The sequence below is a fragment of the Rhinichthys klamathensis genome, unplaced genomic scaffold (genome assembly GCF_029890125.1).
Source record: "Rhinichthys klamathensis goyatoka isolate OS25496 unplaced genomic scaffold, OSU_Roscu_1.1 h1tg000053l_1, whole genome shotgun sequence".
Taxonomy (NCBI): domain Eukaryota; kingdom Metazoa; phylum Chordata; class Actinopteri; order Cypriniformes; family Leuciscidae; genus Rhinichthys; species Rhinichthys klamathensis.
The window spans coordinates 1288084-1313651 of NW_026606598.1; the positions used below are offsets into that span (position 1 = coordinate 1288084).

Sequence of the window (25568 nt, forward strand, 5' to 3'; positions counted from 1 at the left end):
TACATCAATTATTCTTATAGACCATAAAGTTGGAATTTACCAAACAGACATATTGTGTCTATATCCCTCTAAGAACATTGTTGAATTGGTGTGTGCATCCAGTTAAAAATCAAACTAGTCTGAAAGTGATGTAATCTTAAATCAGAGCATACATGACAACTGCAGAGGTTTTATCAATACCTATTGATACCCAGGATCGTTTAATTTGATATGAAATAAAATGGACTTACACAACCCATATTCCAGTGATGGTCAGAGCTGGGAGGCTGACAGGTAAGATCATCCACAGAGACATCTCCAGCAACACGATCCTCTACTGCTCCCCTCAAAATCATCCACTTCTTTCGCCTTCGCCAGCCCGTCTCCCTCGGCTCATCAATGTGCATTTATACTTGTTGCATGACCCCAAACCGGCTTATCACAAATATCATATCTGTGACAAAAACAAAAAATAAATATTTACAATGACAACAACTGAATAAACAGACTAGACTGTTACCTGTCATTTTTACATGATTTTGTATTGCACAATGCATACCTGTTTGCAAAGCTGTGGATTTTGCATTATTATAAGCACATTGTTGTTGTTTTTTACTTTTATACTCTATATTGTATTTTTCTATTTGTTTAAGCATTTTTAACTCAGTGTATATCTGTGATTCTGTCTATGCTTTTTTCTGGACCAGGAACAACAGAACATTTCATTGCCTGCAAATTCTGCTCCATGCCTAACTGGTGTGTATTTGTATTAGACTATATTGAACACTGTAAAAGTCGCTTTAAAAGCATCTGGAAGAATATCCTTTTGGTAACCAGGCAAAATGGCCGATTGAAGTTGCAGTTTAACGTAAGTGTAATAGTCGTGGTGTGTGTAGAGAGTGGACACTGTATCTCACCTTCCCCCCTGTGATAGGGGACAGCAGACGTGTCTCCCACCTTTTGTTAAACCCTCAGACAGAGCGCAGACTGTTCAGAAACGGTAACATCAATCACCAGTAACAGCTACAGGTTTCTCAATACTCCTCAAGCGTCCAAATGACCGCGGCTGTGTAATCTTCCTTTGCTCTCTGTGTTTCTCTGTGCTCTTCCAGCAGAATTCTGGTGCCTCACTCCTTTCGGAATATAAGCGCTGTCTCTCTCTCGTGTCCCGCCGTGTGGACTCACTGAACGCTAACGTCCAGCTGTTCCCGGAGCTCCGCCTCCCACAACACACGCACTGATGCATCCTGATGCACTGAACAAAATGTTTGTAATTTTGACGTAAAAACAACGTACAACAAGGTCTACGGAAAAAACAAACAAACTAAGAGTTGAGTTGGTTTACTGTAGCCTACATTGAAACAAAAATGTAATTAGTAAAAATCATATAGGCCTACACTGTAAAAAAAAAAAATATATATATATATATGATCAATATATGCCAACATGTTTTTACATTGCTTTAACTCATCAAAATAAGTTAAGCAATTTTCAACTTTTTTATAATTTATACAAGATTCAACAGTTTTTTTAAAGTCAGCTTGATGTAATTTTGTTGAAATGACTTAGCTAAACATCCAAGTTTATTGTACTTAGAAATTTAAGGCAGCAACTTTTTTTTTTACAGTGTACATTCAACATGTGTTTGTACAGTGAAGTGTTGTTACAATTATGTTTTTGTAGGCCTAAGTAAAAAATAATGGAATTCGCCTACTTCACCAGAATATTTGATCTAAATAACGATTTTAATTTTTATATTTTTGTATCGTATCTCTATGTACAGCGAATTTTACGTTAAATGTTGTTTAGGTAATATTTAGGCCTAGTTAATTAGTTTATTATGTGTGTTTAGGCTACCCAGATGGTCTTTAAAAGTGATGGTTGTTAACACTTTTAAACATTCTTAATTAGCCTATTTTAATCATGGTTCATAAAAAGTCTAATTTAATAACATTTAAATCAACATGTGGTTTATGTCGTTACATATTAAGGTACGTGTATTTTAGTTTTTTGATTAAGTCCAGATTCATTAATGATATGTTGGCCGTGTTAGTGTTGTATTTTGATGGATAAGCCTTTGTACATCATGTGATAAAGGTATTGAAGTGATCATTTGACGTAATGTTCCGACGTACTTGCTGAAAATGATCTAACAAAGTTACTGATCATTGTTTTTGCTTATCATCTGTGATAGGCTAATACACAACCCAGACTATTTCTGCCATCTTTAAATGTTAACACAAATTCATGTTAATGTTAACTAAAATTCAACTTGTTACACTGATAATATTATTAGTAATAAACATAGCCTACAAAATAATATGTAAAAAAAAAAAAAAAAAAAAAAAAAGAAAGTATTTTCATTAGTGGTCACAGACTTTGACCAGTGTCTTAAATAAGATGCTACAACCAACTATTTTAGTTATTATTTGCTTGTCATCAGAAACTCTGCCAGAAGTCAGAATCTCTGTTTATTTTCCTTTCAAACTTATTTAGCACCTGCAATGTTTCTGTTTGAAAACTATGTGGGCCTGACTGTCTTGAAAAGCTGGTGTCCGATGAGTGCATCAAAGTTGGGATACCTTTACATTACATGTAAGTAAATACAAAATAATAAAATATACAAATAATCTTGCTGTTTGAACATATGATTATAATAGTTTAACAAAATGTGCTACTTGTATTTAATAAAGAGGTACATGCTGTTATGTTCTGCCAGACAAAATGTACTTCCCATGATTTAAAACAATTATATTAGAGTTTTAGTACATTCTGATATGAATTCCCTTCTGATAAGATGTGCTACTGTTGTTGTAATGTTCAACGCATTGCTCATCTTGTTTAAGAAGCAATTTTTATCCGACAAGCATCACAGCAGACACTATTATCCTGTTGACTGGGTTGGTCAGATTTTCAGAATATCTGTTACCAAACGAATTCTGTCTATTTGTCAGACATATTGGGTGTTTATTAAAATAAAGAGTTTTCACAATGCACAATTTGTACTTTATTCGGAGCTATACATTTCACATATAAAAACTAAACTCATCAATAAATTTGGCCTGTATTTCACAAGATATTGAATACAGTTCCTTTTTCTATATTTCCCACAACAGCCAATCTGAAGACAACACAGTGGGGACAATGAAAAGTTGTGCAACTGCTGAAACAGTATCTCAGTCCACTCCTCCATAATAGCAATCCTTAACAATGTTCACGTTTCTGCGGGTTTCTTCACCGTCAACTTGTTTTTTGTTCTTTTGATATTCTGACATAACCGGCTGATGATACTGTGTGTATATGATGAAAATAATATTCATGGATAAGAACATGTGGTCAGAAGAATGAGTGATGTATGAGTCATAAAAACAGACTTGTGAATGTAGATATTGATTGTGAAAAGTTTGTCTCGTTCTGAGCATATATTTCTTCACAATGATGTAGAGTTAGTCGTATCGGTCATTGTAATCAATTTTAAAATGTGCAAATTCAAGATAAAACAACTCAAAACACACGAGTTGCCTAGCTCAGTATTACTGTGAAAATGAGTATAACAAATTATAACTTTCAACACGTTTGGAATGGCTCCATCTAGTGGAGAGATATGCAATATGTTTCCCACATCTGGACGTGTGACTAAAAACAGAAGGCCAATGCAAACACTAAACGCATTTTTATTTGATTAAAATGGTTTCAGAAGTGTAGTAAAAGACAGTTTGTTTTTTGCTCAATGATAAACATACTGTATTGTTTTATGTTGTGATGGAATCATAAAACAAGTAACACAACATAGTGAAGGATTCACATGTGATACTTGTCATTTTTCAGATAATCCTTAAATCTACTACTATGCACACAAAATATACCCAGTCTCTGTGTTTTTGATGGGGAATGGAGTGGCAGTCCAGAGGGGTGTCCAAACTCGGCCCTGGAGAGCCATTGTCCTGTATAGTTTAGCTCATCTTGCCTGAACTCACCTGCCTGGAAGGTTCCAGAATGCAAGACCTTGATTATCTGGTTCAGGTGTGTTTAATTGGGCATGGAGCTGAACTCTGCAGGACAGTGGCCCTCCAGGAGCAGGATTGGACACGCCCTGGTCTTGAGTATTTGGAACCAAGACATTATAAATAAATCAATAAGCCAATTTACGATTTATATTTAAAAAAAAAAAAAAGACTGCTACATGTCAGAATGAGGTCAGTGATTCATTTTTGATGCAGATGCCCAAAGAGGGAAGTAAAGTGACTCACTTCCTGTTCTCACTTAACTGACTAAAATGATAAAGAAGATAAGATAAATTTGTGACAACTGCATGCTGATCAACATTCAGCAAGCAAATGTATCTCTATATTTACAGTCGCACTGTAGTTCCGTATCCCCAGACTCCAAGGCCAGGGTAGAGGGGTTCAGTAAATTTAGTTTGAACCTTATACAGAAGCTTCATTTTGTCAGACACACTATAAAATGCCACTGTCCCAGCCTCATAGTCTACATACACCCCTATCCTGGAGGAACTGGGGACAGATATAGTGGTGCTTTTGTTGTTGTGTACAAAGGAGTACTTGGATTCAGAGCAGTACAAACTCCAAGACTTGTCATTCCCCCCGAAGCTGCCAGCTTTGTCATTTTCTTTCCTCTGAATTCCTCTGTAAGTCACAGCAATGTCTATTTCTGTGCCACTCCAGTCCACTTCCCAGTAGTAGCGACCGCCGGCCAGACCTTCCTTACACAGCACCTGCTGCCAGTATTCGAAGCGATCGGGATGCTCCGGGTACGACTTTGGCTCGTTGCTCATACGCACCACTGTGTTTTTGTCTGACAGGTGCAGGTTCGGGTGGGCTGTTGAAGGATCTGTTGAGGGCTGACAGAAATCTAGATCAAGAAGGGGTGTTGTTAAATTAACCCCTATAAACAAATGTGTTTCCTATATAAAACTACTGTCTCACTGTTGATTATATTGATTATGAACTTACATTCTAAGAAGTCCTCCCTTTTTGCTGGGTCCACAGTCTGGAGAATTTTAACCTCCTTTACTGCAGATGAAAAACATATTTGTATAAAAATAAATATATACAGTATATATAATGTATATATATATTACATTAAATTGAATTGAATGCATTGATTTCTGAAGGATCATGTGACACTGAAGACTGGAGTAATGATGCTGAAAATTCAGCTTTGCCATCACTGGAATAAATTACATTTTAAAATATATATTCAAATAGAGAAAATTTTTATTGTAATAATATTTCACAATATTGCTGTTTTTACTGTATTTTTTATCAGAAAATTGCAGCCTTATGAGCATAAGAGACTTCTTTCAAAAACATAAAAAAAAATCTTACCGACTTTTGAATGGTAATGTATATATACATGTATACCCGTGTATGTGTGATATATTATATATATATATATACACACACAGACACACACATACACATTATGTGCATAAATTTGCAATATAAGGGTTTTAAGCACCTGCTGATGAGATTTTGATCATTTCTTCTTTGCTTATGTCTTCTAATTGCACTTTCAGGTCAGAGATGGCTTTCTTTGCATTGTCAAATGTGTGGTGAGGGGCTAATGTCACTTTGGACAAGTCTTCATATCCAGAAGGAGCAGAAAGAGACTGCCAGCTCTATATGGGGGGAGGGGGGGGGGGGAGGGGGGGGGGGGGGGAGGGGGGGGGGGGGGGGGGAGAACAAACAGTTTAACAAAAAAAAAAACAGTTTAACAAAAAAAAGCAAATGCGCTTATGGGCCACAGCACTTTTTCAACAATACCTGTAAGAAGTGGATATGATCATCGGATTGGGACAGCTGCTCCAGGTCATTATGTTTCTTTCTTAGTAATGTAATCTCCTCCTCCAGCCTGCCTAGGTGTCCCTCTGCACGTGTCAGTAGAAGGGTTTCCTGGGCTCGGATCATCTCCTTCACTTCTCCATGCCTCCTCTCTAGTGCCCGCAGCAGTTCAGTGAAAATACGCTCGTTTTCATCCAACACACTCTGAGATGAGTGCTGGAATGAGATGAGATAGGGACTGCACATGATTTCATTTTCAATACCAGTCAAATAGAGATGGAACAAGAGCAGAGCGCCTTTTTAAAATTGGAGGTCCTGTTAAATAAGTAAATAGCATTTTGAGCTAATTTAATTGTAACACTTTACAATATTTATAAAATTATACCATTTTTAAAAGTATTCATTATTGATTTAATTTATTAAACATACCATTCATCAATAATTCATGTATATTTAATTAATGTTCATTTATTAAACTTAAATATTTAGGATATGTAGAAATTAACATTAAACTAACATTACATTTTTTTTAAAATATTTTTAGCCTAGCTACTTCTCTCACTGCAGATGAAAAACATGTGTTTAAATATGTTTTAAATAGGCTACACTACTATTCAAATGGGGTCAGTACATTATTAAATAATAAAAATAATACTTTTATTCAGTAAGGGCCGGTTCACACAGAATGAATTTTTGTGGAATGGGGAAAAACAGCAAGGTCTCAACTTATTTTAACAGCTTTTTTGGAACGAGGTGTCATGCGCGAGGCGCTGCAAAAAGCGCAAGACGTCCGTCCAGCGCGTTTACATTTAAAAAAAAATGGCACAGTGGAATGGAAAAACGTGTTCTGTGTGAACGGCCCCAAAGTATGCATTAAATTGATCAAAAGTGTCAGTAAAGACATTTGTAATGTCACAAAATATTTCTATTTCAAATAAATTATGTTCTTCCAAACTTTCTATTCATCAAACAATCCTAAAGATATGTATCGGATATGTACGGTTTTGACAAAAATATTAAGTAGCACAACTGTTTTGATAACAACAACAATAATAATAATAATAATAATACATGTTTCTTGAGCATCAAATCAGCATACTAATTTCTGAAGGATCATGTGATTCTGTAGACTGGAGTAATGATAGCCTACTGAAAATTCAGCATATTCAAATAGGATTTTTTTTGTTTGTTTTGTTTTTATGTATTAGCCCTATACTTATTCGTTTTAATTTTACATTTCTATGAAAATAATTAATGATTAGGTTTTCATCAACTCTCAAGCCCCCAGCAGTTTCCTCGCTGTTTTGGAAACCCTGACCTAAAGTGTTAACTAACTGGAACAAATAGAACCTTATTGTAAAATGTTTGATTTAATAATATAAAACAGAAATACACATGTAATGTGGTATTGTACATTGCAGTGGGCAAGTCAGCGTAACAGCATTTTATGAGTAATTAAGTGACATAATAAAAGATATAAACAGAGGATTCTTCCCAATTATTTTCTAAAATTCTTACTTTTATGGATGCCACTGCCTGCCTGAGATCTTGCCATTTCTTCGTCCTTTCCTCAATCTTCTGCTGTGAAGTCATCAGTTTCGCTCCAAGCTGTTTCTGTTGACAATTTCAAGAAAGCAAATTCGTGAGACACTGGACTGTTAAAGGATTAGTTCACTTTTAAAAAAACTTTTGCTGATAATTTACTCACCCCCATGTCATCCAAGATGTCCATGTCTTTCTTTCTTCGGTCGAAAAGAAATTAAGGTTTTTGATGAAAACATTCCAGGATTTTTCTCCATATAATGCACGTTGCTGGGCACCAAACGGTTCAAGGTCCAAAAGACAGTTTCAGTGCAAACTGTTCAAATGGCTTTAAACGACACCAGACGATGAATAAGGGTCTTATCAAGCAAAACGATCGCTCATTTAAAAAAGAAATAACAAAGTTTAAGTTTTATAAGCTCAAATGCTCGCCTTGCTCCGTTCTGTGTGACTCTCCTGTTCGAACTCGTTCATCAAAATGAATGAATCTTTTTCCGAGTCAATTCGTTCATTTCGTTCGTTAAATGAACCAAATTACTCGAAAAAAGATTTGTTCATTTTGATGAACGAGTTCGAACAGGAGAGTCACGAACGTGCATCACAGAACAGAGCAAGGCGAGCATTTGACATTATTAAACTTAAACTTTGTTATTTATTTTTGAAATGGCCGATCGTTTTGCTTGATAAGACCATTATTCATCGTCTGGAATCGTTTAAAGCCCTTTGAACAGTTTGCAGTTTGCACTGAAACTGTCTTTTGGACCTTGAACTGTTTGGTGCCCAGCAAAGTGCATTATATGGAGAAAAATCCTGGAATGTTTTCATCAAAAACCTTAATTTCTTTTCGACTGAAGAAAGAAAGACATGGACATCTTGGATGACATGGGGGTGAGTAAATTATCAGCAAAAGTTTTTTTTAAAAGTGAACTAATCCTTTAAGGGATAGTTCACCCAAAAATGAAAATGTGTTCAGAATTCATACAGGTTTGGAACAACTTGAGGGTGGGTAAATGATGACAGAATTGTCGTTTTTGTGCTATCCCTTAATCTTCCAACCAAGTGAAAGCACTAGATATTGACTTGTTGTTTATCACTGATCATCATGATTTAGTTTAAAAGCATACGGTTCTTCATGGCATGAGTCATTTTTAATCAATGTTCTCTCTATTGATAAGCTCACCTGCTTTTCTGTCCTTTCAGCTGCTGCTGAAACAATATCATGTTTTTTGTGTTCCTCCATGATACACAAAACGCAAACACATGCTTGATCAGAACGACAGAAAACCTCTAAAAGTTTATCATGTTCAGCGCAGATCTTCTCACGCAGTTGCCCTGTTGCTGCCACCAGTTTGTGCTTCATGAGAGCTGGATACTCATAATGAGCCTGGAGATGCGTCTCACAAAATGAGGTTAAGCACGTCAGACATGACTTCACTGCCTTGTTCTTCTTTGCCAGACAGAAATCACACAGCACTTCTCTGGAGCTGTTGCGGCTGCTGGAGCTGCTGTATCTTCCATTGCGTCTGGGTTTCTCCATAGTGCTGTATCGGCTATGGTTGGCTGTACTGCTCCGAGACATGTTAAAACTCTCTCGGCATAATCCAAAGACAAGCTTGTGGGGTAAAAAGTAGTTTCAATGAAACTGTACTGACACATTCATTATATATAGAGGAATGTGAACCGTGTGTGATAAACCAGTTTAGCAGGTTAGATGCTGACATGTCATGTGACAGATGATGTTAGAACAAAGAGAATAGCAAAAATGTGAATGTTGTAACATAAACATTGTAAAACATTTTTACAAAGGCCCTTTTGTTGACAGTAAACCATGAGTGAAGTGTCTTGTAAGTTTCCTCCAGTGGTTAAGTAAGGAAAAATTGACGATGGTCCGATTATTAGAAAAATAATGTGACGTCGCGAAGCATGCTGTTTGTGTGTGTGTGTGTGTGTGTATGTAGAAAGAGAGCGTGCTTTCAATAGATTAATAAACGTGATTTTGAGGGGGAAACATTGAGCTTTTCATTTGTATCATATTGTTTGTTATATATTTGCTAGGTCAGTGTATTTGTGGGTTTTGGTTCTTTTGCTGTTGTAAGCTGTGAGGACCTGTGAAATAACAAAAAAAAAAATATTTAGCGAAGTAATATGGAACTGCAATGTGGTCAAGACCTGCCTGGAACTACTTTAGCTGCATTTACTTAATAAACTTAAATAATTGCACACCTTAGAACATTCATCAACCAAGAATAAAGCAATCAATAGTCATGCACATGTGCATGGCTATTGAATGCTTTATTCTTGGTTGATGAATGTTCTATGGTGTGCAATTATTTAAGTTTATTATTTAAGTAAATGGAATGTGTTTTATTTTATATAAATATAATTACTATAATTTTACTATAAATTACTATCATTTTATATTAAAATAAAAGCTACTTTTCCTTATAACTTAATAATATTTTATTAATAAAATTTTCCACTTCAAATCATGCCCACATGCAACAGCTTAAAGTCATTCGTTTTGATAACACAGACCAGAGGCTCTGTAATTTAATTTATTTCCACATCTACATCAAAGGTCAAAGAAAATTAAATTTATACAGAATTCAAGCATCCAGTTTCAAAATGTGTAACACGGTTTCCGGTGAGAATCAAAGTAGTTAAATTCCTCACAAGTAGCCTAAATCATCGTCGATATAATGGACATGACTTTTGAAATGGCAAACATTTAAGTTAATATTCTTTCATTAAAATTTGTATGTGAATTTCGAAGTTCAGAAAGAGATAGAGATATGTGAAACTATTACGTAATGAGGAGGAAAAACAACAAACAACAGTCAGAAGGTTGGGAATTCAGCTATAGAGTCATCATGCACTGAACTAGTAACTTTTCTGTTGCTATTTATAGAATTTTACTTTGCAAATGTACACATCAGTGTTTCCAGTAACACATTCATGAGATCAAAATCTATTTGACCACAAAACACAATAGTGTTTGATAAAGATCTGTTTACACTGTATTGTGCATGCAACTTTCACTTCTCCCTTTTTTTCAAGTGCATTGCCAAGAGGATCTAAAAAGCCTGTGTGCTGTTTTCCAGCAAACAATAGCATTACAGCCCTGTGAAAAATGATGGACTACAAAATAAAATGGGATGTCTTCTTTAGATTCTTAGTTTAAATAAAAAAGCATCAGTTTATTTGATCAAATTCAATACATTCACATGTAGCCTATACTGTATACATGCTCAGATTATTGCTTTATAGGCTAATAGCTCTCCTGAGCCGTATCCAGAATCTCTTGTTACTCAAAGGGCCCCTTCTCCACTTCAAGTACGTGTTCTTTTTCAGATGCTTATGAAGACCAAACACTTTCTTAGTCTTCGTCTCTTCCACATCTTCCAGAATGACGATGATGATGTTGGCATTGCGTTCCATCATAAACCGGGACTGAGCTAATTCAAACTCAAAGCGACACCAGGCGCTATCAATGAAGTGTTGAGACACAACCACAATGACTTTACGACTGCCCATTATTCCTTCATCAATAATGTTTGAGGCGATGGACTTCCCTGCTTGAAAGTCCCGCATGTGAAGGCAAAGATGAATAGGTGGAACACCGTTCTCCAGATTCTCCATCAGTTCATTCATGACCCAGACTTCATCATAGCTGGAGAAAATCACAAATGCATCATAGGAACATTCTTGTTGTCCAGGTGATCTGTAGCCTCTCCAAAGAATCCAGCAATACTGAAGATAAAACTGGTACCTATAAGCCAAGACTGATAACACAACTACTAATGAAACAATACATAATGATACAACAATTGTGAGTCTTTTCTTTTGCACACAGCTGTCAATGTCAAAGTCCACTGCTCTAAAATCTGAGCTTGGTGACAAGGTTTTACAGAAAATATTTTCTGATTGCTTCAAAATGTTCTGATTTTGGATGATCCACATAATAAAATCTGTCTGGGAGCAGGAACAATCGATGGGGTTGGAGGACAAATCAAACTCTGAAAGGTTTGCAGGCAACTTTTGGAGAACATGAAGTGGGATGCTAGTAATGCTGTTCTTATCGATAAAAATTGATGTAAGTTGTTTCAGCTCTGGTTGGGCCAGAAAGTCCAAAATCATCAACTTGTTTTTACTTAAATATAAATGCCTTAGTTTCTGCGTGCCGGTAAAGGATGTCCTGGAGATTTCTCCGATGCCACAGTGTGAGATGTCAAGAACTTCCAAATGTGTAAGATTTTGTAAGAAAGATTTCAATATATCTCCACTGAAACTGATTCCCGCCATTTTAAGCACAGTCAAATGTTGCAGGTCCCGAAAAATCATGTACATTGTTACAGTAATACTTGTGTAGGAAATATCCAAATACTTTAAATTTTTTAGACCTTGTAAAAATCCAAAGTAAAAAACAATGACTAGTTTTGTATGGTGGAGGTCCAACACTTCAAGCATTTCAAGTCCAGAAAATGGGTTATCAACCATCCCTATCTCTGAGTTTTGACTAAGATTCAAGAATCGAATATTTGGTGCCCTTGGAAAAAATTGGTAACAGCAGTCCTTCAAAATCAAAAAGTTTCCACTCAAATCAACATACTGAAGAAGAGACAGGTCACTGACACCAATACCAATACCAATAAAGGATAGAGGCACAGTATTCTTCACCACTAGTTTTTCTAAGCTTGGTATATGTGAAACAATTGGTACAACAGATAATGAAGTGTGACCTAAATACAGTTCCTTAAGACGGTGAAATGGAACATGTTCCATTCTTTTGAAATATCCGCTTTTCACTGTGATTTTTGTCGCATTGATCATACAATGGAACAAATTCATTTCAGAATCAGAGAATTCTTTCTGAACAAGATATATTTCATTGAAATTAACAGAACAAAGACCATCAAGATAATTTGAATCTGACACATGGATTTTCCATTGCATCCTGTAACTTCCAATGAACAACTTATCCACACTGAGACCAGTAAGAGCATTTAGACACCCATTTTGTGCATTTAATGAAACGAAGGCAGCTTGTATGTGAAGCTCTCTGAGATAGACATCTTTGAAAGCTCCTGATTCAATGTGTAATAATGGATTCCTAGAGAGAATCAAAGTCATGTTTCTGCCAATCTTTCTCAACACAACAGTGTGATCAGTTTTAATGATGGATATATTATTGGCATGTAGATCAAGTAAACTGAAATCTTTAAAGGAGCTCATGAATGGAGGGAGAGACACGGACTGGATGTTATTTGTTCCAACTCTAAGTTCCTGTAGCTTAGTAAGGTTATTCATTTGAAGCTGTAAGGACGCGAGACCAACATCCACAAGAACTAGTCTTTGTAGATAATGTAAAGAATTCAAGCATCCAGGTCCAAAATATGTAATAGGGTTTCCAGTGAGAATCAAAGTAGTCAAATTCTTCACATTGTAGAAAGTATCATTTTCAATGTGCTTGATGTGACATCTGAAAGCCCAGAAGATTAAAAATTAGAACATTAAACAATAGTTAACATGTTTAAATTGTAATGCATTATGATTAATGATCAGTAGCATTAATTTACCTTGTGAGGTCCAAAACTTGCAAATTGAACAATACAGGAAATACACACTTATGTAAAGAGTTCAAGAAATTGAAACTGAAATCCAGAGACGTCACAGTGAAGGGAAGACTGCTGGGAATGTGAGTCAGATTTCTCCCAGAACATGAGTATTCCATATTCTTTATTATCTATTAATAAACAAAGACACAATTATACCATTTTTTAAACATACTTTTGGTATTTCTGTTTTTTTTCTGTCTGAGAGATCCTAAGGCCTCTTTACTTTTGTATAAGATAGATAGATAGATAGACAGAAAATCTCTGAAAAAGTGCATTTCTACATACTATCTGAATATTCCCTTTCCCTTCCCTTAGAAAATGAGGCTAATTATAAACGACTAATAATATAATATAATATAATATAATAATGAAAAGAACCTGATCATCAAATAATTACAAAATAAATTCAGAAGTCCAGCATGTTTATAATACTATAGCCTTCGATCAAAATAACAATACATAACCACTCACATAAACAAATAGTATTCTCTAAGAACCTAGCCTTAAAGCACAAATATGAACTATATTAATGATAACTATATATAAACTATACGTATTGTTCTTACCATGGCACATTCCTGTCCTTCTCCAGCATTCACAAGAATCAAGATTGAGCTTAGGAATATCATCAGTTCACGATATGATAAGTTCATTGTGATGTAAAGCACATACCATTTCATATAAATCTGTTAATACTCTATTGTCGAAGTACTGCATACTGGCAAGCAACTCTCACTTCTCCCTTTTGTTTCAAAAGGGAAGTTATTCATATATAAAGTACATTCCCATGATGAATAGAAAGCCCTTCACTTGCAGTATTTTAAAGGAGCAATAACTTTACTCTGTGAAAAATGGTTGAAAAGCAAAAAATGTAATAAATCTTCTTAAAATTGTGCAAAAGTTTTTTTTATTCAAAACATAATATATCCAAAGTAAATGTAATATTATTGTTTTGTGGCAATAATAGCTCTCCTGAGCCGTATCCAGAATCTCTTGTTACTCAAAGGGCCCTGCTCCACTTCAAGTACGTGTTCTTTTTCAGATGCTTATGAAGACCAAACACTTTCTTAGTCTTCGTCTCTTCCACATCTTCCAGAATGACGATGATGATGTTGGCATTGCGTTCCATCATAAACCGGGACTGAGCTAATTCAAACTCAAAGCGACACCAGGCGCTATCAATGAAGTGTTGAGACACAACCACAATGACTTTACGACTGCCCATTATTCCTTCATCAATAATGTTGGAGGCGATGGACTTCCCTGCTTGAAAGTCCCGCATGTGAAGGCAAAGATGAATAGGTGGAACACCGTTCTCCAGATTCTCCATCAGTTCATTCATGACCCAGACTTCATCATAGCTGGAGAAAATCACAAATGCATCATAGGAACATTCTTGTTGTCCAGGTGATCTGTAGCCTCTCAGAAGAATCCAGCAATACTGAAGATAAAACTGGTACCTATAAGCCAAGACTGATAACACAACTACTAATGAAACAAAACATAATGATAAAACAATTGTGAGTCTTTTCTTTTGCACACAGCTGTCAATGTCAAAGTCCACTGCTCTAAAATCTGAGCGTGTTGACAAGGTTTTGCAGAAAATATTTTCTGGTTGCTTCAAAATGTTTTGATTTTGGATGATCCACAAAATAAAATCTGTCTGGGAGCAGGAACAATCGATGGGGTTGGAGGACAAATCAAACTCTGAAAGGTTTGCAGGCAACTTTTGGAGAACATGAAGTGGGATGCTAGTAATGCTGTTTTTATCAACATAAAACGATGTTAATTGTTTCAGGCTTGGGTGGATAAGAAAATCTATAGTCATTAAATTGTTTCCTCTCAGATTCAAAAGTCTAAGTCTTTGGAGATTTTTTAAAGAGCTTGGGTGTAACTCTACAATACGACAGTATGACATGTCAAGGTGCTCTAGAACTGTGAGATTATTAAATAAAAATCGTATTACATCACCCTGAAAATTATTGCCAGCCATCTTGAGAACCTTAAGACTGCTCAGTCCATAAAAGCAATATATGTTACCAAAAGTGATACTGGAATAAGAAACATCTAGATACCTCAAATACTTCAAGTTAGACAAAAGTGAAAGGTATCCCATACCTACAACCCTTGTATGATGAAAATCTAGAATTTCAAGGGAATCAAGTCTATCAAATGCTGGAACAGAAAGACCGATTTGTGGATTTAAACTCAAATTTAGATACCTGATTCCATGAGTGTCCAACAACATTTCTGTGCAGCATGATGTTAATGTAATTTGGTTTGAACTCAGATCCAAATACTGAAGCTTAGGCATGTCTATAAAGGTTTCAACTTGGGTTGCAACGTTGCGTGTAAATACTACTTTTTCTAAAGTATGAAGATGTGAAAGTAGTTTACCTGGCACAGTATCTAATTGATTGTTAATCAAGTAAATCTCCTTGATTTCATTAAATGGCACATACGCAATATCACGAATTAGACCACCCTTTACAGCTACAATTGTGGCATTAATCATACAGCGAAAGATATTAATTTTCCCACTAGGCCTTTCTTTTATGTAATAATATACCTCATGAAAATAAATAGAGCAAAGGCCATCTAAATAGTCTGAATCTGATGGGAAAATCTTGTTATCATCCCTGTTCTTTCCGAACATCAGCTTTTTGACATTAAGACCATATAGAGCTTTTAGACCAACTTTCTGAGTAGCAAATGAAACAAATGCAGATCGAATATCCAGCTCTCTGAGATAAACATCTTTGAAAGCTCCTGGTTCAATGTGTAATAATGGATTCCTAGAGAGAATCAAAGTCATGTTTCTGCCAATCTTTCTCAACACAACAGTGTGATCAGTTTTAATGATGGATATATTATTGGCATGTAGATCAAGTAAACTGAAATCTTTAAAGGAGCTCATGAATGGAGGGAGAGACACGGACTGGATGTTATTTGTTCCAACTCTAAGTTCCTGTAGCTTAGTAAGGTTATTCATTTGAAGCTGTAAGGACGCGAGACCAACATCCACAAGAACTAGTCTTTGTAGATAATGTAAAGAATTCAAGCATCCAGGTCCAAAATATGCAATTGGGTTTCCAGTGAGAATCAATGTAGTCAAATTCTTCACATTGTAGAAAGTATCATTTTCAATGTGCTTGATCTGGCATCTGAAAGTAAATACATAAATTCAATATTATTTATAGAACAAGACATTATACAACAAGAGATTTAGATGGTAATAGCATTGCTTACCTTGACAGATCAAGGACTCGTAGAAAAGACAAAACCGGGAATACCGTCTTCTGTAAGTGTTTCAAAACGTTAAAACTAAAATCCAGAATTTGAACTGATGGAGAAATAGTTGGTGGTATGTAGCTGAGGTTTCTTCCCATGCATGAGTAGTGCAGATTCTCGGTAATCTAAGGTTCATTTTTAAGTAAATGGTTAAGTAAATGTTAATATTTCACAACAGTAATGCAGAACACAGATTTAAATTCAGATTTAAAAAAAACTTACTTTAGTGCATGATTCTCCAGCACCTATGAAAAAAAATATCATGAAAGCACTTACAGTAAAGAAACTCATCTTGAGTGATCTCAACCGCTCATACAAATTTGAGCCAGCCTTGTTTGAGATCATTGAATATGAGGAACGAATGCCATGGTTTGCAACAATGTGGAACTATGGGTGAAAGGATGTCATAGAGAAGTGAGCTTATGCTTAGTTTCTTAAATCTTGAATGAAGAAGTACCTTTCTGAATAGATGTATTGTAATTGCCTCTGCAATTCATATAAGTTTAATAAGGACAACTTTATGCATGTATTTGTATAGGCAACACTTTAATTCAAAGCACTCTGGATCCTCTGAGCCTATAAGGCCAGCAATAACAGTAAAGAGTAGTTTTGAGATGACAGGTGGCAGGACTAGAGCAGCATGATCAGACAGGTAAGGCCTGATTTTCCTGATGTTATAAAGCTTGAGTCTGCATGACAGGCAGTTGTTGAGATTCTGCAATGTTGAACTGGTTGTTGAATACTACCCTAAGATTATCAACTGAGCTGGCTTGCTTTAGGCCATATGTCCACCAAAGCTTTTTCAGTAAGCTCTTCTGATAACACAGCTAGGGGTGCTTAAGATTGCTTTGGTTGCCATGACTGCTGCTCTCTTAGTAGACTGATGGCAAACAAAATGTTCCTCCAAGCATTATTTTTCAAATTAATATTGTGGTAGTCCTGGTATGTCATCTGGTACAAACATGGCTACTCTGAGACCAGCAATATTAACTTCTTGCTAAATTAAAGTCATTGTACAAGTAGAATGTGACAGTTGATTGGTGTGGTATTTGTCCCGCCCCTCCTCCATTGTTATTGGATGGCTGGGTAAAAAGTGGCAGTGACGAGCACCGTGTTTTACCCAAAGCTGAATATTTTTCTTCTTTCGGTGACAGGAAAAATGCCTTTATTAAATACATTGCACTCCATTTGCAGAATTTAAAAAAAAAAAAGCTGACCACAGGAAAGAACACTTTGGTTACATCACCTCAATGGGAACCAGCAACTGGCTGACAATCTGAACGAGTTCTATTGTCATTTGGACAGAGGCTGTCTCACACCCCATACCCACTCTAACCTTTAGTCCACACAACCATCAACCCCTCTTGCTATACCCCCTCTGTCCGCTCATACTACTCAACCTGAATTTATAATCTGTGTAGAGGATGTGTTGGCTCTTCAGGAAACAGAAGATCATGGAAAGCACCAGGCCCAGACAATGTCTCACCCACCTGTCTGAAAGTCTGTGCAGACCATGCTGTCACCCATCTCCACGCAGATCTTCAACAGATCTCTGGAGCTGCGCAAAATCCCTTCCTGCTTAAAATGTTCCAACATCATCCCCATCAAAACGAAACACAAGATTACAGGACTGAAAGACCACAGACCTGTTGCTTTAACATCTGTGGTCATGAAGTAGCCTAATTTGACAGACTAGTGCTGGCCCACCTGAAGGACACCACTGCGCCCTTGCTAGACCCCCTTCAGTTTGTCTATCGAGCAAACAGGTCTTCACTACATCCTGCAATATCTGGACAAACCAGGGAATTATGCAAGCAGCTATCTGTAGCCTTAGACTAGTAGCCCACTGAAGCTAAGCCTGGTCAGTACCTGGATGGGAGTCTTCCTGGGAAAACTAGGTTGCTGCTGGAAAGAGGTGTTAGTGAAGACAGCAGGGGATGCTCACTCTGTTGTCTGTGTGGGTCATAATGCCCCAGTATAATGATAGGGACACTATACTGTCAAATAGCACCGTCCTTCGGATGAGATGTTAAAATAGGACATGTCTCTCTGTAGTCATTAAAAACCCAGAATGTCCTTCAAAAAAGAGTAGGGGTGTAAGCCTATTGGCCTCTGTCCATCATCATGGCCTCCTAATCATCCCTATTCTGTCCTTTGCATGTGTGTGCGTTGGGCATGCATATACAGATAGCTAAACATTTTATGAAGTGATGAAGAGCCTTCAATGACCACTCAGAGGATGTACATTTTCTTCTTTACTTGAGTGCAATCATGTTGTTTCTCTCAATCTGTTACATTATTTTGTGAAACTGAAAAATAAATACAAAAATGTGTATTATTTGTGTAAAAATGTGTATAAAAATGTAAATTAAAAAAAAAAAAAAAAAAATATATATATATATTTCCCCAATCCCCAACCTCCTCCTGTCCAAATTAACTCAGCTCTCTGTGCCCACCTCCATCTGTCAGTGGATCACCAACTTCCTGACAAACAGGCAACAGCTAGTGAGGCTGGGAAAATTCATATCCAACACCTGGACAATCAGAACTGGCGCTCCACAAGAATGTGTGCTCTCCCAACTACTCTTCTCCCTCTACACAAATGACTGCTCCTCTACAGACCCCTCTGGGAGGCTCCTGAAGTTTGCAGATGACACCACAGTCATTGGCCTCATCCAGGATGGTGATGAGTCTGCATACAGAAGAGAGCTGGCTGTCTGGTGCAGTCACAACAACCTGGAGCTGAACACGCTCAAAACAGTAGAGATCATAGTGGACTTCAGGAGGAACATCCCAGCACTCCCCCCACTCAACATAATGAACTGTTTCTTCAAGTTTCTGGGCTCTAACATCTCAAAGGACCTTAAGTGGGTGTTTCACATATGGCGCTTTTCCACTACACAGTACCAGCTCGCCTCGGCTCGGCTCGACTCGACTCGACTCGCCTTTGTTTGGTTTTCCACTGTGTAAAATTTGTACCTGTACCTGCTTTCGGGTACTTTTTTCGTACCACCTCCGGCGAGGTTCTAAGCGAGCTGAGGCAAGCTAAGCTGATACTAAAATGTGACGTGAAAACAATGCCGACTGCTGATTGGTCACAGAGAATCTGCGTCATCATTGCACGCGCCAGATGGAGTATCCAGAATAACCCCGCCATTTTTAAATAGTTTGGCCAGAGGTAGTTACTAAACTTACTACTATTATTATGGCAACTCGGAAGAATACGCCGTGGTCAAACGAGGAGGTGCAGACATTCCTTTGTTTGGTTGGCGAAGAGAGGATCCAGCGAGAGCTTGATGGGGCAACGAGGAACGAAATGCGTCGCTATGACGACCGGGTACTATTTGTGGCGGTACTTTCTGCAATGGAAAACGGAGCGAAAAGCGAGCCGAGTCGAGGCGAGCCAAGGCGAGTCGAGTCGAGGCGAGCCAAGGCGAGTCGAGTCGAGTCGAGCTGGTACTGGTAATGGAAAGTGCCAATAGACTCCATTGTGAAAAAGGCCCAGCAGAGGTTGCACTTCCTTCACCAGCTGAAGAAGGTTAACCTGCCACAGGAGCTGCTGACCCAGTTCTACTCAGCCGTCATTGAGGATCTGTACTCTTCCAGAGTGAGGAAGAAGCAGGTAAAATCATCACAGACTCCGCTCACTCTGGCCACAACCTCTTTGAACTGTTGCCGTTCGACTGGCGACTTAGAACACTGGACACTAGAACATCTAGGCACAGGAGCAGCTTCTTCCCACAGGCCATCTCCTTCCTAAATAGTTAAATGCCTCCCAATGTCTCTCTTAGTGCAATACTCCTACTGTTTAGTGCAATATCTGGTTAATTCACTTCTCTTTATTATCCACAATACTGTAAAGTGTAAATATGTTCATATCTGTAAATATGCTTATTCTGACTTATCCTAACTCTGTCTATATACTTTTTCATATTTTTATTCTTTAATTTTATTATTATGGGTCTTCTTATTTTATTTATATGTGTGCACTGGAAGCTTCATTTACAAAGAAAAATACCCTGTGCGTGCAAGCACACTTGGCAATAAAGGTCTTTCTGATTCTTCTAGTTGTAAGGTGATGTTGTGCTCAGTTGATGAGGTGGCCCGCCTCATCCTCTGGACCCGCCGGCTCTCCTCAGCCCTCCAGCTCTATCAGGACGACCACGGCCTCTTGCTCACCAAGATCCAAAGGATTGGAGTCCTCGGAGCTCCAACCATTCGGCTCCACCTTGACCCTCTGAACCCAAGATTCTGCCTCTGTCCTTCGATCTATCGGCTCAATCGGCATCCCTCCGGCTACAGCAGGGTCCCTCGTCCTACCATCTCCACCAGGGTTCATCGCCCTCCTGGCTCTGCAGACTTCCTGGCCTGTGGTGGTGCCTGATCCCTCCACTCCTTCGTCTCCACCAGACTCCTTCGTCTCCACCAGACTCCTTCATCTCCTCAGCTCCATTGTTTTCCTCACTACCTATGGCTCCATCTTAGACTACATTCACATTGTTAGTTCAAATCTGACTATTTGTGTATCTGATTGGAGTGTGATCTAAATGATTGACAGCAGAGGTGGAAAGTAACGAATTACATTTACTCGCGTTACGTAATTGAGTAGTTTTTCTGTGTACTTCTACTTTTTAAAGTAGTTTTTAAAATCTGTACTTTTACTTAAGTACGTTTTGTTTGAAGTATTTTACTTGCTACATTTGAAATCATATCCGTTACTGAGTAAAAAATAATAATACAAGGGAGAAAAAAAAATCTCACTCCTGAAACTACTGCATTGATGGAAGGGCGGGAGAACAAACGTGCAAAAAAGGTGACGCAGACCCAGCTGAAGCTGAAAGCGAAGCACCCTCGCATTCTTAAGAAGCGAATTATGGCCAGTATGAAAAAAAAAACCGTGGTTGTCCTCGAGGATAAATATCCAATTTGCAAAAGGAGGATACATAGACACACCATCCCTCCTGCAGATAAAGGTATGTCCCGATTATAGCTTAAGGCCGAATGACTTACGTGATGCAGAGGGAATCCCGGAATCCAGTCATGAAAATGAAAAAAATTACATAACGCAGATGTCACGTAAAACACGCAAAATAATGGATGCATGAATACATGGAAAGTAGAACTGTCCAATAAATCCAATCACGCCATGGTCTGTGAATATTTAAGCACAAAAATACTGCTATGTAAATATATCCCTATTTGAGGGGGTGAGGCGCTGAGCTGCGCCGCTTTGTCTACTACATACTCAAGTACGCGTGACGTTCATGGTGTTTTCAGTCTCAAAACCAATTTGAGGATATGAATACATGAACATTTCCAGAGCTGCTCTGAGAGAACGCCTAATGAGCATTTTCATCATTTTATTTGAGAAAAAACAAAACCATTGTCAACTACACTTTAAAACACTTTTTTACAACCCGTCAAAATAAAAGTTCGGTTTTACTAGGAGAAATTATGACAGAAATATATTACTGTTCTACTTCTCAAAATAATAATAATAACAACTATAATAATTAAAACAATTTTATTTTATTTAAATATGAAAAAAAAAAAATATTTAAAAATTTCAAATAATTTTATTTAAACATTATTTAAAGGAATATATTTTTTGTCCATGGTTTAATTTAGTAAATCCGTTTTTGCATCGCTTCCCCAAAAAGGACACAAGTTTAAATTTAAATTTGATTACCACCGTTTTTGAAAATATATTTGGATTAAATCATAAAAAGAAACATTAATTTTCTGAATAAATACATTTCATAGGACAATATTATTCTTAAACATTTTAACAAATTATTAACGTTAAAAATAAGTTGTTAATCTATTCTAATTCATTATCGATTATCAAATTTAATTGATTAGACATGTTTTATTGAAATTTACATTTTTTAATTAACAAAACAAACAAATGGTTTCAAGTTTGTTATAATAAAAGCAAAAAAACTCTTCATTAATTTAACTGTCATTTTAACTGATGATAATAATAATAATAATAATAACCATAATTTATTTATGGTTTATTTATTTAATAATTGATTAATACTGTAAACCGTGATATTTTCTGAGACGTTATCATACTGTGAAAATATCATACCATTACAACCCTACACAGGAGAGTCCCCCACCCCACCCCCGCTAACTCAGTAACTTTTACTCTGAGTAAATTTTAAATGAGCTACTTTTTACTTTTACTTGAGTAGATTTTTTGACCAGTAATTTTACTTGTACTTAAGTAAAATTTAATTGAAGTAGTACTTTTACTTGAGTAGAATATTTTATTACTCTTTCCACCTCTGATTGACAGTCACTACATCAGATCTGTTCAAATCTGATGTGTGTGTCCAGTATTTCTTTAGTTTTCCGGAATATCTGTGTTGGTTTCCATGCGGCAATGACATTGTGTTGGTAGGACTACGCCAAAAACAACATGGAGGGTTTGCAATGTTGTCTTAGAATATGACAATATGTATGTAGCCACGGCGCTGGACAACTAATAAAGCAGCGACAGATGTTGTGTTGGGTTCTTATGATAAGAATAAAGACGTAGCCGGATCTATTCACATGGATCCTTTATTCTTTACTGCTCAAACACTGCGCGTCTCCACCCTCCTAGCCCCTTACTGCCACCTAGTGCCCTGGCAGTGTAACAATATTATAGATCACACCACATCTCCCTTTCTGAAAAGCAATAGACTGTGACCTCTGCAGTTTTCAGCAGATTGCATAAAACTATAAAACTCTTACACTCACTTGTGTATCTTTATGAAACATAGCTCAACTATAACACATTTCTTTACAGTACTTATTTAACACTCGTCTTTCCTGTAAACTCTTAGTGAGACCAAATTACACAAAAAAAATATGAACTCGTTGGGGCCTCTTTAAACTACACATGAATACACAGTAGTCACCCTAGACTGTTAACACCAAACAGGATTCAACTTCTTATTAAACTCTTATAACACTTAACTGACTAAACCTTCCTGTTTAGTACATTTGGCATCCTTTCTTTTCTTCTTTTTTTTTTTTCCACAGATTCAGTCTATCTGGCTTTGTGATAACCCTGCCAGATCGGGTTCTCACAGTTTGGGGAGTGTTCCTAGACCCCTCCGGAGACACATGTCCAGTGTCTGTCGAAGTGTCCTGCAGGTCAACCCCTGCAGCATGCTCTTGTATATTACTGCTTTTGTCTGCCGACATGGGCATGAGGTGGCGGCGATTCCTCCTCAAAGTGCCCTGTGGTCCACTGACCAGGTAAGATCTAGGTGTTTCATGTGCGGCTGTCACAGTACCTGAAGATCTTGTATCTGTGATCCACACTTGATCTCCTGGTGACAGGTCAGAGAGATTTCTCACTCTGTGTCTGCGGTCGTAGTTGCTTGCATCCATCCATCTCCTCTTACTTTCTTTGCACTGCACCGACCGAAGGTCTGGAATGGCTGGCTCCAACACTGCCGGGAAAGCTGGCACAGTGGTGCGCAGACGCCGCCCCATAAGCAGCTGAGCTGGACTGAAGCCATTGTTCAAAGGAGTGCTCCTATAAGCCAGCAGCGCACGGTAAGGGTCAATAGCTTTTTTCAGCAGGTTTTTGATGGTTTGGACAGCACGCTCGGCCTCGCCGTTGCTTTGGGGGTATCTTGGGCTGCTCGTTACATGCTCAAATTCATACTCTGTGGCGAAGGCCGACATGTGAGGCCCTGCGAACTGAGGCCCGTTGTCTGTGACTAGAATCTCTGGTATGCCGTGCCTGGCGAAAATTGACTTGAGGTGCATCACCACATCCACACTCCTTGTCGGGCTCAGCTGGGCCACCTCCACGTACCTGGAAAAATAGTCCACAACAAGCAAGTAGTCTTTGTTTTTCAAAGTAAACAAATCAGCCCCTAGCTTCTGCCATGGCCTATCAGGTAGTTTGGAAGGCATAAGAGGCTCAATCACATTGGCACGTTCTTTAACGCACGCTGTGCATTTCAACACCAGCTCTCCTATTTGGCTGCTAAGCCCCGGCCACCACACGGATTGCTTGGCTCGTTCACGGCATTTGACTATTCCCTGGTGACCTTCATGAATTTTCTCTAGCACACTATTCCTCATTACTGAAGGGATAATTAGTCTAGTACCCCGCAATAACAGTCCATTGTGAGTGCTGAGAACAGCCCTATCAGTCCAGTAGGGTCTTACTAGCACATCCAGTCTGCTGCGATCTGGCCAGCCCTCGCTGCAGTACTTCATCACTTCCGCGCACACACTGTCTGCACTCAGCTGTTTCCGCAGCTCGGACAGGTAAGCATCGCTTGCTGGTAAGTGTTCCATCACAGAGTCCACATATATGTTAGTTTCCTCCATTAAGCCATCTACATCAGTCACGCCATCCTTCAGCGGCGCCCGTGACAGTGTGTCTGCTGTAGTAAGGCTTTTCCCTGGGACGTGCGTGATTGTATACCTGTACCTCATGAGTCTCATCCTGAATCTTTGTATTCTAGGTGGGAGAGAATCCAGCGCTTGTCCTCCCAGCAGGCTCACGAGGGGCTTGTGGTCCGTCTCCAACTCAAAATGGAGACCGATGATGAAGTCGCTGAATCTTTCACATGCCCATGTCAGGGCCAGTGCTTCCTTCTCCACCTGAGCATAGTGCTGCTCCGTGCTTGTGAGCGCCCTGGACGCATAAGCCACAGGCGCCCAGGTCCCCCTGCATTTCTGCAGAAGTACACTGCCTAGCCCATATGACGAGGCATCGGCTGATATTTTCAGTTCTTTGTTTGGGTCATATAACTGCAGGACCGGAGTGGACGCTAACTCATGCTTGAGGCTGGTGAATGCCTTCTGCTGTTCTGGCCCCCAATACCACAGGTTCTTTTTTGACAGCAGGTCTCTGAGAGCTTTGTCCTTTTCAGCCAGGTTGGGCACAAACTTGCCTAGCTGATTCACCATGCCCAGAAAGCTCCTGAGCTCGCTGATGTTGTGTGGCGGATCCATCTCACGTACAGCACGTGTCTTTTCTGGGTCTGGGCTTATCCCATAAGCTGAGATGATGTATCCGAGAAACTTCACCTTGGTTTTGCTGAACTCACACTTGGCTGTATTCAGTGTGATGCCTGCCGCCTGTGCCCTCTGCAGCACTGCATGCACCCGTGTGTCGTGCTCAGCTTGTGTGGAACCCCATATAAGGACATCGTCCATGTGGCAGACAACCCCTTCCAAGCCTTCCGTCACTTCCGTTACCATCCGATTTTGAAAATGTTCTGGAGCGGAGGCAATACCAAATGGTAAGCGGTTGAAGAAAAAGCGCCCGAATGGGGTGATAAAAGTGGTGTAATGGGCACAGTCTTTTGATAAT

The 25568-nt window shown here is 38.3% G+C and overlaps 4 protein-coding genes across 5 annotated transcripts in view; all 4 read right to left on the reverse strand.

Moving 5' to 3' along the window:
• The window catches only part of zgc:154058 (Transmembrane protein 150A-like), a 45640-nt gene extending 44467 nt beyond the window's left edge, over positions 1-1173 (reverse strand). Inside the window, exons 1-2 of one of the 2 annotated variants that reach the window (XM_056248065.1) lie at positions 897-1172; positions 231-433 (exon numbers count right to left, since the gene is read on the reverse strand). In XM_056248065.1, coding sequence (XP_056104040.1) covers positions 231-295 — 65 coding nt within the window. In that variant the 5' untranslated portion in view covers positions 296-433; positions 897-1172. Of the gene's footprint in view, positions 1-230; positions 434-896 lie in introns of both variants that reach the window. The other variant, XM_056248066.1, reaches the window with a different exon arrangement.
• A 2986-nt stretch (positions 1174-4159) lies between these two features.
• ftr14l (finTRIM family, member 14-like) lies at positions 4160-9039 on the reverse strand. Its single transcript, XM_056248067.1, has 6 exons — positions 8506-9039; positions 7302-7397; positions 5766-5999; positions 5461-5620; positions 4953-5012; positions 4160-4851 (listed from the first exon to the last, which is right to left on the reverse strand). Exons 1-6 carry the CDS (start codon positions 8902-8904, stop codon positions 4331-4333), a joined length of 1470 nt encoding a protein of 489 aa, XP_056104042.1. The 5' UTR covers positions 8905-9039; the 3' UTR covers positions 4160-4330.
• Positions 9040-10528: 1489 nt separating this feature from the next.
• tlr4bb (toll-like receptor 4b, duplicate b) lies at positions 10529-13691 on the reverse strand. The gene is made up of 3 exons (XM_056248068.1): positions 13507-13691; positions 12902-13068; positions 10529-12804 (listed from the first exon to the last, which is right to left on the reverse strand). The coding sequence occupies exons 1-3, from the start codon at positions 13618-13620 to the stop codon at positions 10587-10589; spliced, it is 2499 nt and encodes an 832-aa protein (XP_056104043.1). The 5' UTR covers positions 13621-13691; the 3' UTR covers positions 10529-10586.
• Positions 13692-13871: 180 nt separating this feature from the next.
• On the reverse strand, positions 13872-16836 carry tlr4al (toll-like receptor 4a, like). Its single transcript, XM_056248069.1, has 3 exons — positions 16454-16836; positions 16190-16356; positions 13872-16104 (listed from the first exon to the last, which is right to left on the reverse strand). The coding sequence occupies exons 1-3, from the start codon at positions 16574-16576 to the stop codon at positions 13941-13943; spliced, it is 2454 nt and encodes an 817-aa protein (XP_056104044.1). The 5' UTR covers positions 16577-16836; the 3' UTR covers positions 13872-13940.
• Positions 16837-25568: the final 8732 nt, after the last annotated feature.

Bases quoted from the DNA above. Each gene is read 5' to 3' on its own strand.
- ftr14l (XM_056248067.1), bottom strand. From the start codon at position 8,904: ATGTCTCGGAGCAGTACAGCCAACCATAGCCGATACAGCACTATGGAG. The intron at 7,398-8,505 runs GTGAGCTTATCA...AATTGTCAACAG, and splicing joins CTGAAAGGACAGAAAAGCAG to AAACAGCTTGGAGCGAAACT. The intron at 4,852-4,952 runs GTAAGTTCATAA...TTCTTGATCTAG, and splicing joins AAGGGAGGACTTCTTAGAAT to ATTTCTGTCAGCCCTCAACA.
- tlr4bb (XM_056248068.1), bottom strand. From the start codon at position 13,620: ATGAAATGGTATGTGCTTTACATCACAATGAACTTATCATATCGTGAA. The intron at 13,069-13,506 runs GTAAGAACAATA...GTTTATTAATAG, and splicing joins AAGGACAGGAATGTGCCATG to ATAATAAAGAATATGGAATA. The intron at 12,805-12,901 runs GTAAATTAATGC...CTGGGCTTTCAG, and splicing joins CAAGTTTTGGACCTCACAAG to ATGTCACATCAAGCACATTG.
- tlr4al (XM_056248069.1), bottom strand. From the start codon at position 16,576: ATGATCTCAAACAAGGCTGGCTCAAATTTGTATGAGCGGTTGAGATCA. The intron at 16,357-16,453 runs GTAAGTTTTTTT...AATGAACCTTAG, and splicing joins CTGGAGAATCATGCACTAAA to ATTACCGAGAATCTGCACTA. The intron at 16,105-16,189 runs GTAAGCAATGCT...ATTTACTTTCAG, and splicing joins CGAGTCCTTGATCTGTCAAG to ATGCCAGATCAAGCACATTG.